The 13,601-nt window shown below is 40.3% G+C and overlaps 1 protein-coding gene across 1 annotated transcript in view; it reads right to left on the bottom strand.

The window, feature by feature from the left end:
* Positions 1–13,601, bottom strand: part of LMNTD2 (lamin tail domain containing 2) — a 100,938-nt gene that overhangs the window by 23,611 nt on the left and 63,726 nt on the right. Inside the window, exons 5-6 of the mRNA XM_088145100.1 lie at positions 11,527–11,608; positions 9,921–10,082 (exon numbers count right to left, since the gene is read on the bottom strand). Coding sequence (XP_088001226.1) covers positions 9,921–10,082; positions 11,527–11,608 — 244 coding nt within the window. The remainder of the gene's footprint in view (positions 1–9,920; positions 10,083–11,526; positions 11,609–13,601) is intronic.

The following is a 13,601-nucleotide window of genomic DNA, read 5'->3' as shown; positions in this document are numbered from 1 at the left end:
TGTCTAGCTCCCAAAAGAATTAATAATTCAAATATAATATAAACTACTGTTATTTAATCGTATTAGTGGCCTGAAGAAGCACCAGCTGTTGCATTATTAGATGGAAACATTATTGTCTCAGGACAAGGAAATTGACTAAGCTGTCTTCTGCATTCTGGTGCCTGCATGTTATTCCACTAGAAAGAGGGTCAATGACTCATCATCCAAAAGCTTTTAGAACAACTGGTTGAGCCGCATGCCTTTTTCCCTTTCTTTTCTCAAAAAAGCTTTTATAAAAACACAAGGAAGCCCCTATTTTTTGACATCATAACCTTTGGCCTATATATCCAGGGCTCTATTCTCCCTATAGGAATGAATTTACTTTGGAGTGTGATGCCACCAATATACTGATGACACCCAACTCTATTGTTTTTTGCCAAGTAATACAAGAAAGTGACTGATATTTGTGGACATTTCCTGAGTCTGATCATGGGCTGAAGAAGAGTGAAGAAGCTGAGCTTAAATCCAGACAAAGTGGAAGTACCATTTATCACTAAACTAGCTGGCTTGGGGACCGGGATCCAATCTGTTCTTCAAGTGAGCTCTCCTTCCTGAAAGATCAGATTAATCAACTCTTTGATCCTATGCCATTTCTGGATCTCCAAGCAGGGAGTGCAAAAAGGAACACATCTGCACAATTAAATCTAGTGTGTCAGTTTTAACTGTTCTTAAGCTAGTCAAATTTGGCCAAAATTAAACATACTTTGCTTACATCGTGTTTAGATTAATTTAGATTAGTGCTCTCGGAAGCTTCATTTGGTGCAAAATATGTCATCCAGATTACAACCAGTGTTTGTTATTGATCCCCAGAACTGAAAAACTTGTACTGCTTGGCAATTCTTACATTTTTAAAACCCAGATGAGCTTAGGGCCTTGTTATCTAAAAGCCATTACATCTGCTATGAAGGATAAGCTTTCTGAAGGATGTCTTACAGGCAGTCGTCACTTAACAATGGTAATTGGGTCAGGCAACTCTGTCACTAAGCAATGCTGTCGCAAAGCATGCAGTCATGTGACTACATCGACTTATGACAGCAGTTGCAGCAGTCCCAGTTGACATCATTAGGCAAATCCCGTGTGGTCACAGTGTCCTGTGTCACATGATTGCCATTTGCAATCTCCTGCAGGCTTCCCCATTGACTTTGCTTGTGAGAAGCTGGCAGCGAAGGTCGCAAATAGCAATCACGTGACCTCAGGATGCTGCGATGGCCACAGCTATGAGGACCCATTGTTAAGTCCCCTTCGTTCAGCACCATTTTAACTTTGAATAGTCACTGAACGAGTAGTTGTACAATGAGGACTACCTGTAGGTTCATTCTTCCATGTGGCTTTCAAATTAAGGAATGCTGTGTCTTTAGAGCTACATTTTAGTAAAGGTTAAGATACATGTCTTCACATTTTATTCTTAATTTACTCTTAGTATGGGATTTTGTGTATTGCCCTGCTAACTTCCAGCAGCAGGCAGCATAGAAAACAGATAAAGAATCCAGTATCTTATTTCCTATAGGGTGAACTACATTATTTTAATTAAGACACAGATGCACTTTATTAAGGGCAAAGTTTATTCACAGTGCTGGGTAGGAGAGACTGTGATTCATTAAGCTTCCCCCCGCCCCCCATGAAGCAGGGGCCAACTCAGTCCAGCTCTCCTTGAAATGTAGATGAGACATTTCAATCGTAATGGCCTCCATGCCACCCAAGAGGACTGGTACTTCAGCATGTGAGAAATCTTAGAATAAAACCCCTTCTCTTCTTGTTGAAACACTGACTACTCTTTTAATAAATAGACTGTAGATCAGCGTCCCCTTTAATTTCTGATACGCTATGTGCAGAAAATAATTGTTTTGTGTGGCTTTTCCCAGACCAAGTACACATTTGTGCGCCACAGTATGAGTATACGAGTAAATTGCAAATATAAATATAAAAGCAATTGTAGTTTTATTTCTGCTGAATTTCAAATGTATTTGTTAAACTTATATTGCTGCCTATCTTAAATACAATAATCATAGGTGGTTCACAACAAAACCCACAACAACACAATTATGTCACCCACAGCCGGAGCAGCACAGTTCCCTTCCATTGTGCTCCACCTGATAATTGCAATCAATTTTTGTAAGTGTTGAAAATTGTTTCTTTTGGCGGGTGGGGGAGGAATTTGATAGTGTAATGGAAGAAAAAGAAAAAAGAGAGAAAAGCATTACACATAAAGTTTTAAGATAGCTTCCGCTCTTTCATTCTTTCCCCAAACTTTCTTTCTTCTATGGATGTATTCTGAATTTCCTTAAACTTTTATTATTTTTAATTTTAAAATTGAAATTTTTATAATGTTAATAACTATCATGGACCTTGTGAGGCCCAAAACTCAACAGATATTAAACTTTTTTGGACGGAGGAGGGAAATTAAACACTGACAACAAAGGTATTTATAGTCAAGGCTATGGTTTCCCCAGACAGATGCCAATGAAAGCTTGATCATCAGAAAGGCTCAGTGAAGAAAAAAGGAAGCCTCTGAATTGTACTGAAGAAAATGGGAGAGAATAACTTGGACCACCACAACAAATTACTGAATACTAGATGAAGCAAAACCATATTTCATTGTGATGGTCACCATTTTATACATAGTTAAAACAGAATCAGGTAAATACACGGAGGATGGATCTTAACTAGCTGAACAGGCTCTAGCTGTATGCTTTTGAATATAAATTGTTAGGGAGAACAATGAAAGAGGATACTTATTTTTCAGAAACATCTTGAGTTTGTTGTTGTGGGAAACGGAAGCCTATATAAGATGGTGGGTGCAGCTGTTCAGTTCTTCAATGGCTTCTGCCTCTTTGTGCCTTGATGGAAATCAGTAACTGCTTATTTGAGTTCTTTAAAGGAGCTAGGAATGGGGTGAGGGACTTTAATGAGAGTCAGAAAGTGGCAAAAAAGAGCAAGGCAAAGTTAGGATTCTGCAGCTATAACTATTAGTATTAATAATCTTACTTGTTCCCATGGTTTTGTGACTGGATTCATTTCCTTTTTTGGGCTTGTTCAAGCTGAACAAAAATCATGTGGCCATAAACATTTGTAACGATGCACGGTATAGATTAAATGAGAGCATCCACGGATGATGTGTCTGTGTGCAAATGCTGTATAATCTAGAATCTTCAGAGTTATTACACTGTATACAGTACTAGAAAGGGACAAGAGAGGGTAAGGATCCAACATTTGACAAGCAACGCGTGTCCTCTAGTGGTCACAGGTTGCAACCGCACCCTGGCCTTTAAAATAGCGTTGATGGATGGAATATTAGATCCAGGCTGAAAGAAGATTCAGCAAAATTTGTAGCAAACCAGAGACTGATCAAACAAAAGCGGGGGGGGGGGGGGGGAGAGAGAGAGAGACAGAAGAGTTTACTTTAAAGAATATAGGAAATGAAGAACACATACCAGATCATGAAAGATTTAAACCAAGCTGAACTGAGTAGAAACACACTTGCTCCTAAAGAGAACAAGGACACGCTATCGTAAGAAAAGCCAAGCAAAACATGTTATGTGCAACCCAGCTAGATACGCATGATATTACCCTAAGTGCAGTCAGGTTATTGGTCTCTCCATTCAATCCAGTGCAAACTGGACTGGCTGGTAAAGCTGTGCCTCTCCAGCCCGGGTCTTCCTGAGTCCTGCTGTCTGAGAACTTTTAGTATGAGATCCTGGGAAGCGAATTCTCCTCTGCTCTGCAAAGCATGTGGTTTACCTCTCAGCGAGACAGCCTCTCCCATGCTGGCTAGTTTACATAATGTGTTCACTCATGGTTTGTTTTAACCAGGGTGGGTTGAATAAGCCATAATGGCTGGATTCATAGATTGCACTAAACCAGGAATTGGCAGCCTTTTGGTGTACAAGAGCTCTATTTTATCATTTCAGGGGTGGGAGCTGAGGGGAAAAAAGGGGACTTTAGCAACATGCTACTGCCCACCTCTGTACTAATCATAGATCATGTTTTATAAACAACGACTAGATGCTCTGCTCAAAGCAAACAAAATAGTTTTTGACTTAGCCCAATTTGTAGACCCCACCAAAATACAAGAGGTCCAGAAATGACAAGTGAAAAATCAAGGTTCAAAGATATATATGAAAAAAGAAAAATCATCTTTTTCACTTTTAAAATCAAGATAATTCAATTAAAAAAAAATCAAAATTCAAAAAGTTGAATTTCAGCCTATTCCAGCTGAATCCAGCAAGAGATACTTTTTTTGTTGACAGCACAATAATGAATGCATAAATATAATTAATTAAGGAACAGCTTGGTTTTAAATGTGTTATTCATTCTTCTTGAAAAGGCATCTAATAAATCTTATAATCAACAGAAGAACAGCTTCGAGTATATTAAACGTCTGATCTTCCTGTTCAGATGTTCCTGACTAATGCTCTCTGCTTGTTTGCAGCAGGCTCAGAGCCCAGCATCCACCTTCTCTCACTGCCCTTATTAGTCACGTTAAAGTGATCGGTCAAGAGAATAATGACCTCACCAGCCCCAAGAACATCATATGCTCGTGTCTCCATGTCCTCGGGGCTAGGATTTGCTCAGCTGGCTAGCTCTCTGTCCCGTTACCTCTTGAATCATGTGCTTTGCTCATGCAGGAATTCTTTACAACCCTAATTCAGAAATATTTTGGACAGAAAGAAAAAACGGCCACATCTTGCTCAGACAGCTACATTCCATTCTTCTGGACACAGCTTTATATGGATGAATGAGGGTCAGAAATTAGTGATAGTGAGTTACCTATCTTACCAAGAGCTGTTTCCCAGAACTCAGTTGAAGTGGTCGCTCACTGCCTGCGAGCCAACAGAAAACTCAAGTGGCATGGCTTTGGCTGTCCCACTGTGAGTCTGAGGTGTCCCTGTTCTGGCTTGCAGCTCGAGAACATATTCCATGCAGGGAAGGACCTCCCTCCCCATATTCCCGGCAGGAAAGCCATCCACCAGTTACAGCAGCTCCAGATGGGCCTTGAACCCATGGTCAAAACAACCAAACAACCCCCTGGCTGGCATGCTGGGGTAGGGTGGAGGGAAGCAGCAGAGAGAGTTCTGTTTTCTGCTTCAGTATAAAACCTGCCCTGCGACTGCTGGGCAAGGGATCAGCTTGGAGATCTGGCAGCTGATATCTCTCAAAATGTTCCATCTCTCTCTCTCTGTCTCTCTCTCATCTATCATTTATCAATCCATCTACCTATTATGTCTGTCTGTCTGTCTATCATCTCTCTCTATATATATATATATTATGGTTTTTATGATTGGCTCCAGGAGGAGGAGAGAAAATGGATCAGGCAAGACCCAGTTGCTCATTTAGCCAGTGGCCTCAGTGTTAGACTGAAGAATTGCTTTGTATGTCTCCGAACACTAAGGCAAACACCTGCCTGGTTCAGTCTCACAACCTAAATGGGCAGAAAGGACACAATTTGCATTGCTGTTGCAGAAATAGTAGTCATGGCTCTTTTTGTAGAGCCATGATATCTGCAGTATGTGCCTCTGTTGAAATTCAGAACAGGTCAAAGAAACACAGGCTGGGGGCCTTTCAACCTGAACACGGCATGGACATACCCAGCAACCTCTTTTTTCTGCTATGTCCCCGTGATATTGCTTCATTTTGTCCCCAACCCATACCAGAGACAGTTTAAAGTCACCCTTACTTGTTTTGGTGTTAAAGTAATGTTTCCCCTACTTAAGCAGATATCAAACCATGGCAGTCCTATCATGGGAACAATTCACCAACCATTTTGTCAATGGTGACTCCTCAGGGAGGGGACTAGCCGCCATCTATTGGCCACTTTAGGTTGATGCAGGCATGGACCCTCCCTTCCAGCTACCAGAACTGTCCTCCGGGGCCATTCGGGACTGGGCAGACCTTTCAACTGCCATCACGGTTCCCACACCATGGAATAATGACTTTTCTTGAAGGTCTATTTAACATGGAGTAGAGACTTTCATTAACATACACCTTCATCACATCATTCCCATTCAGGTTAACCAACTTCATTAAAAGCCCCGAAAAAGTTGCAAGCACAATTTAAAAGCAAGATGTAAACAGGAAAGAAAAAAGAAATCTAACTCCACCTAATGTGGTAACATTGGGGGAAAGAAATGAAGAGAGAGGGCCTCCAAATGGGCCAGTGTCGGGCAGGTTTCCTTTTCCTTTCAAATATCTTGGCTTACTGCATGAAAGTTGAAATGCATCTGGGGGAGCCACATGTTGCCAGGAGACATATGTAGCACTCCTTCCCCAAAATCATGTGGCACCTGCTTCACATTGTATTCACTCAGTGAAACTGATCTCTGCTATACCCAAAGGAGGAAAAAAACCTAAACCTTTACCCCATACATAATTTGTGGATGAATACAGAGCTTCAAAATATCAAGGTAATAAGGAAGCATTAGGAACAAAACTTCAGTGTAAGTTTAGTAACAAAGCCAGAAGATGGGCAGTCAGCTTCTCCTGCCTTCTGATATTACCTAAGTTAACTTTTCAGATTAAGAAACATATAGCTATGAAGAGCTATAAAGAGAGAAAACCAGCAGGATCCGGTGGAGGTCGCAAGTGTGTTGCAGTGAGAGATGTACAATTATCTATCTGTAACACAGGAGTTGCTGGCATGTACTCAGTGCAATGAGCTCTTGATCATCAATGTATTAGATTAGTTCATTCAAAACCAAGATGGCTGACTTAGCACCTCAAATTTTAGTTATTCTTACAGCACATAGATTAAACTATTGACACAATGGGATGGCTTTAATTTTAGTATTGAATGTAAATGTTGGTCAATGACAATAAAGAACGATAACAAAGATGGCTGACCTAAAGATACTGAAAAGAGAGATCTGAAAACTGAGAACTTTAGGGATGAAATACTGTGTTTTGGATGATAAATTTACTGAATTAGTCTCTTTTTTGAGGAACAAATATATTGAATTGTATTGAAGGCACATCTCTAGAGGGTGGAGTTCTCCTTGTTCTAGCCAAGTAAATCATTAATAATTTTTAAAGAGGCAAAGAGATCGGGTAATGACTTGTCTGCTTGGTGCAAAGGTTGCAGAAGTCATCCAATGTTTAGATAAGGCGATAGATAGTGCTGGTGGATGCAATGATCCTACTGCACATAAACATTTCTTTCCCAACGGGGGGGAATTAGCTGTGAGTCCTTGGGAGGCAAATTTCCCCACATTGCTAGGTAGGAGGGTGAGAAGCACTTCCTCCAAGATAAGTATAATGCTACCTCTTCCATATGAAGGACCAGTGAGATAGAAAAAAACTGAAAGACATCAATATGAGTTACTGTTATAAGAAGGAAGGAGAATATTTGGAGAAATATTTTGGCACAGGATGCCTATACAAAAGGAGTGGTCTCTCTTTGATCCAAAATGGTACCAGAAATACCAGAAAGATGGCAGAACTGCTTTTAATGGGATTCCTGAAGAAAAGCTCAGAAGAACTGGGGAACATCCTGTTCATAATGAATCATATCTAGCAGATGAGAGTGAAACTGTTCTTAATTGCCTAGATGACGTTGCAGAGAAGCCCTTTTTAGCCTGCCTCCTTGAACATGCACCTTTGCTTGACTTAATTTTTGAGATTTGGATTTAAATATATGCAGACTTCACTGGGGGGGGGGGGCTAGGAAGTCATGGAAAAGTCAACAGTTGCTGAGTACTCATTCAGTGGTATCCCTAGAATGATGAAAGATTTTTTTAGTGTAATACTTTAGTATAAGTCTTTTTACTGAATCAATTATATAAAAAAATAAATTAAATTAAATTACCACCCCCCCAAGAAAATGCAGGGTTAGTAAAGTGTTTCTTTAGTGCATACTATCTCTGTTCAGTTCATTTAAAATAGTAATTCCCACTGACCCTCAAAAGCTGCGCTCCTTTCTACTTCAAAGCTCCACATCCCAGCTGTTCTACGTTAGCCATCACAAAGGGTAATTTTTGAATTCCTCTGCTATTTTTCAAGTGGGTTTCCTTTTCTAACACCTCCACCTCTGTTCTTTAATTGCAGTTAAGTGTGCACAAGAGTAAACGTCTCCTGTGTGTCTTTCATTGGGAATAATCAAGATCCAGTAGTGGATGCAAGCTTGCTGTGTTAAAGACTACTGTGTATGCTTCTTTCCTGTCAGAATGTCAGGAGTTCCCTCTTAAGAATTCCTTCTTCTGGCCACCTAGACCTGCTAGAGGTAGACTCAAAATAGTGACATCTTTCTTTCACAACAACTCTCAGTCTTCCTTAAGCCTTGGAGTGAAACCTTGAAGACGACCTTTCCTCCAAAAGTGAGTAAGATCTTCCTCAGTTTTCTCTTTCCCCTTTCCTCTGGAACTTCATTTTCTTTCTGTCTGACTAGCAGTCTACCAGCAGGGGAGAAGCCATCTTGCGTCTCCAAGCCTTCCCCTTCCCTTATGAATCCTTCTTGACTTTTCCTCTGTTTCCAATTATCTTGACCACAACCAGCCTCCTTTAGCAATCCTTACTCAAGCTGCTTGTGGAAAAAGAAGCAACAGTGGGAAGTGTCTGTCTAACAGCATCCAAGCAGAAGGCTGAGGTGCTTCTTCTCCAAATCACTCTCCAAATCTTAGGGCTAGGCTGAAGGAAGAAGTCATTACTGCACAAATGAATCACAAGCAAGTGAGTCTACCTGCACCTCATATGATTTTACCTCATTTGGATCCTGATGAATGAAGAATGTACAGTATTTATTTCTGCCCCTTAATGTTTTAATATTTTCCTCTTTCTCTCCCATTGCTCACTTTCCCTCTTCCATTTTAGTGTTTGATAGAATATATACATTTGCATCCCATTAAGTGAACAAGGGATTCATAGCATGATGGTATAAACCAGCTGTTTTCTTGCTCACATCACTTATTTAATTAAAAGAAAAAATGTGAAACTTCAAAATATTACTTTACATGTCAGAATTCGACTTTCTAAATAATAGTCATATTTTTCCTGGCCAATAGAATTCTCTTTCCAAATTAAATTATTTTTCTAGAACTGTTATATTAATTAGCACTATCAAGTTTCAGAATAAGAGTTGAAACCATCTTCATGCTCAAGGAGGAGATATATATTTGATAGGCAAACCTCACTACCAACTCAATCCCTATCTAGAAGCAGAGATATGAAGTTTCCTCCAAAATTTCATCAGCCAACTTCTATTCACCCAACAAAAGTTTCTCTCATCCTCTTAAAATTGCTCTGGGAGGGGTGAGGCTTCAGACTTCTAGAGCACATTTTGGGAGCACAGAGTTGGAGAAGACGTGTCTATTAACAGATGGATGGAAAGTACTGGATTAAAGTAGAATATTAGAGCTATTGTTGCTTGGGGTATATACATGTGTCTTGTTGTAGAAACCTGTTTGACTCTAGAGAGCTGGAGATGGTGGGCTCATCTGGCATTTTGACAGCATGTCTTAAGCACTCTTAAGCACAATTCCAGATGTGCAGTGGTTGCCACTGGAAATGCTATTTACAAATGTCTTCCATATTGGGTGTGATCAATCATCAAACACCTATTTACAAGAAGGTAAAATGTTGAAGTTAAAATGATGCAGCAAAGAACCATGTATACATATGCTTAAAAAAGGTAAAAAGTTGTTCTCAACTAAAAGATTTTTAACAAATTAAAAGGTCAGGCAGGCAGGGAGACAAAGGCATCATTATGAATACCCTAGATAGAACTCACAAGCCAATTATTACTCTACATGACATTTCAATCAGTTTGAAAATTATTTCTCCCCCAAAGTCAGAAATTGACAAAAGAAAAACATCATAATTGTTTAAAATAAATGTGAAATAGAGAATAAATCCATATAGATTTTATTTGTTAGAGAAAGCATTTTGGCTCCTACCTCAAAGCTCTCACATGCTAATTTCGGCCCTTCATTCAGAGAAATTCTGGACTCAATGTCAGTTACATCATCTGACTTTACTCCTAGGTTCTTCATTATCTGCTGCAAATTCTTGATGTGCAAATTCAAACTTGTGAGTTTATCTTCCAGAAGTTTTACCTCCTTTTCAAAAAAAAAAAAAAAAAGTACAAAAGAAAAGTTATAGAAATTGATCAAAATGTCAAAATCAAAATATTGTGCAATAGTATAGTGATTAAGGTACTGGATTTGGATCAAGGAGACCTGTGTTCAAATTCCCACTCAATGTGCAGCTATATCATAGTATCAATCATCAGGCAAATATTGTTGGAGGTTTGTCTTTTTTTTTTTTTTTAATAAATCCAGCCATTTTTGAAACAGCATAAAATCTGTCTGCATTACTGTTATTACAGCACAATAGTAGTTATATGATTCCAGAAGATGCTGTAAATCACTAGTGGGATTGCAAACAAAGTGATCTTATGTTTTCAGTCAAATTTGAACTCCTCGTGACAGCTCAGTGCAGTCCCGGGTTTCAGCCTGTGTTGTGTGTTAGTGGCAGAGACATCCACACACTCACAAGCCCTGATTCCCTACATGCCTCCACAGTCCTCTGAAAACTGAGCATGAAGGCCTGCAATGGGGTTGTAAAAGCGTTCAGCTGAATGAACTTCCCAACCTCACTGCAAGCAGGATCTCTGCTAAGGGTGGGCTCTCAATCTGGCAAGCTTCTTGCTTCTGCTGTCAGACCTAGCGCCTTCATTCCTGTCCAGGACTCTGACCTAACAGGCAGTCCTATGACACCTCCCTACAGCTACAGGTCTCACCCCCTCCAGATCTTTACAAATTGATACATAGAGACTGGAAACAGTCCCCACTGTTGCAATTCCCACCCCAAGAGAGATGTGGGTCAGCTGATAAGCACTCCTTCCAGCTGACCAATGGGGAGTACAACCGTTGTATCAAGCTTGTACTAATCCCTATCTTGTCTTCAGTTCTTCAGTTTGCTTGGTTATGCCAGCTATTTCTTCAAAATCTAAGAGGTTACCAGAGGGGAAGTTTGAAAGTCACTTCTCTATTCATCTTAAAATGAGTCCAAGATACAATGCCAAGGCACCAAAACCTCAACAGGTAGAACAAAGGGCTGAAAGGTGGAGTTCCCACCAATGGGGAACTACCCATGCCAAAGCTGCTACTGAATGAATGATCTTTTCAGGGACAAAATCTGATTGGCTCTATTGTTCAATATTGGAGATAGCATCTGATCGCAAAGCCACATAGGTGGTTATTGAAGAACAGTGAGATAACTTCTGTCTTCTGGAGAATAAGATGCCATACTAGATGAACCTATGGTCTGATTGTCTGAAAATAACTTAGAATTTCAACCTTGGTTTTCCAGACAAAATTTGTAACAGACTGCACTTCCAGCCAAGAATAATTTCAGCAAGATCTGCTAATGTTCTGCATAGTTTTTAGAAAAATAATTAGTTTGCTTTTATTCAGCAAATGAACACTTGAACATGACTGTGACACTTGGGCCTGTCAAAATTTATCAGCCAACCTTTTAAGTAGCATCTGAGTCATTTACCTTTGCATGTTCCTCCTTAACAGCTTCCAGGTCAGCATTTAATTGATCTATTTCTTTTTGAAGGGCTTCTTCATTAGTGCTCCTAAAAATAATAACATATTTCTTTCTTTACATAATTATTTTGAAATAAAAAACACAAAGTTTTTGTTTAACACAAAATTAGTAACTTCATTTGCTCTTTGTTCTGTATTTGGTAATGCAGATACTAAGACTTCTTGGTACTTTCCAAATATGTGCGACAACTGCTATCGCTCTCAAGGGGATAGACTGTGATTCCACACATCTGGAAGGCACTAAAATAGAAATTTGATCACAATTATGTGCCATCAAGTAATTTTCAACTCCTAGCAACCTCATAGATATATTTTCTCCATGACGATCTGTCTCTAACCTGGTCTTTCAGGTCTTCCAACAGTGCATTCATCATCACTGTAACTGTATTCTCTAAAATAGAGAAGACATCTGTAAAGAAGGTCTGTTAGAAATCAAGTAACCAGCTGGAGAAAGCTGTCATATCCTACAAGTATGATTTTCACTGAATTCTGAGGGCTAGAAGGACCAAGGTCAGATGCAGAAAGCTGAGGCTAAATGAGTCCATTATACTAACAATCCAGAGATGTAACCTCTGGTGGAGGAATGACTGGTTCTTAGTCCATTAGGGAGAAAATGAAACATAAGATTTGAATACTGGACTAATTATGGGCTGATCTATACCTCCTGCTTGCACCAGGACAAGGATAGGCCATCTAGGGCTTTGGGTAGGTAGGAGTGGATGGTATTATCCTCAGCTTGCCCTGAAACTGCTAAGAAGGCAATGTCTCCCAGAGTTTTCTTGCTTCACATCAGAAATTGTTCTTTCCCCCCTCCGCCCACTGGTGCAAGCCTGCTGAGCTTCATTCCATCTTACAAAAATGCCTTGATTCCAGTTGGCTGGTGTATGCCCACTCTCTCCTTTTGACAGCCGTTTTGTACTGGGCTGCTGGCTGTTTGCCATGAAAGGACAGACCTTGAGGTTATTCCCCATTGGTTCGGCAGTAGGGAGAAGCTGGACATCTTTTTGTTTACTTTTTTTCAGCAGACTCAGCGTGGAACGAGGGCCATTTGTTTTGGTGGCTGCTGTTGGTTTTTTTAGCTGGTTGACATTAACAAGAGTTCTGCCCTGTTTTCCCTTCCATTCCAGTTGACAAGAAGAACTGTAAAGCTGTTTATCACCAGTAGTCAGGGGACCTGCCCACAGAAGGGAAAACAATCTGTTGCTTTCCTGCTGTGGTTGGGAGGGGAAAAGCAGCAGGGGAATCCATCAATCAAGGTCTGTGTTCACTGCAGTCTAAGCAGAATGCTTGGCCGTCACTGTGGCCAAAATGGAGACAGGATCGAAATCCAGGAAAGGATTTCCTAAGCAAGCTTCATTGTCACCCATTTTTGCTCAGGAGACAGGGAACTGAAGGCTACAGTGTGGAAAAGCTCTGTACCCATAGCCACATGTCTTTGAGGCTTGTCGTTGGCAGTTCCTGTTTTTCTGCTGTAGTTACAGCTTTGCTAACATCTGTAATAAAACTAGTTCATCAAAGAGCAACATCCTTGAACCATTTCCTCTTAGCCTTCTTGGGCGAAGCCCAACATTCTCAGGAATCATGCATACGACTGCATGCTTGTTAACCGATGGGCGGGGGGTGGGGGGAACCACAGGAGTTTGTGCAACCCATGCCGAGTTATACTTCCATTATTAAAACATGCCTGAGTGTGGGAGGCTAGAAGACTAACAAGGGCGATGTCAGTGCCGTATTCCACATCACCCAGGATTAAATAGAATTTTAAAAGGTCTTGATTTGTATCACTGAAATACATGCAAACATTGAGCTGTACCCCAAGTTTGCCAACAAAGGGGTTCTTCTGGCAGCAAGAGGCTTTGGATCTGGCACAGCTTTTTTATAGACTGAATAAGGTGGAAGCCATTTTCATTGCTGTCCCCTGCAGTCCCTGAAAATCATGCCATGAAATTATGGGAACCTCTACAGCAGAGTTTCTCCATCTCAGCAACTTTAAGATGGTTGAGGAATTCTGGGAGTTGAAGT

The sequence above is a fragment of the Python bivittatus genome, unplaced genomic scaffold (assembly GCF_059951505.1).
Source record: "Python bivittatus isolate LINGU-HERP-01145 unplaced genomic scaffold, Pbiv_v1 ctg000480_np1212, whole genome shotgun sequence".
Lineage (NCBI taxonomy): Eukaryota > Metazoa > Chordata > Lepidosauria > Squamata > Pythonidae > Python > Python bivittatus.
This window is presented reverse-complemented; position numbering and strand designations above follow the sequence as displayed.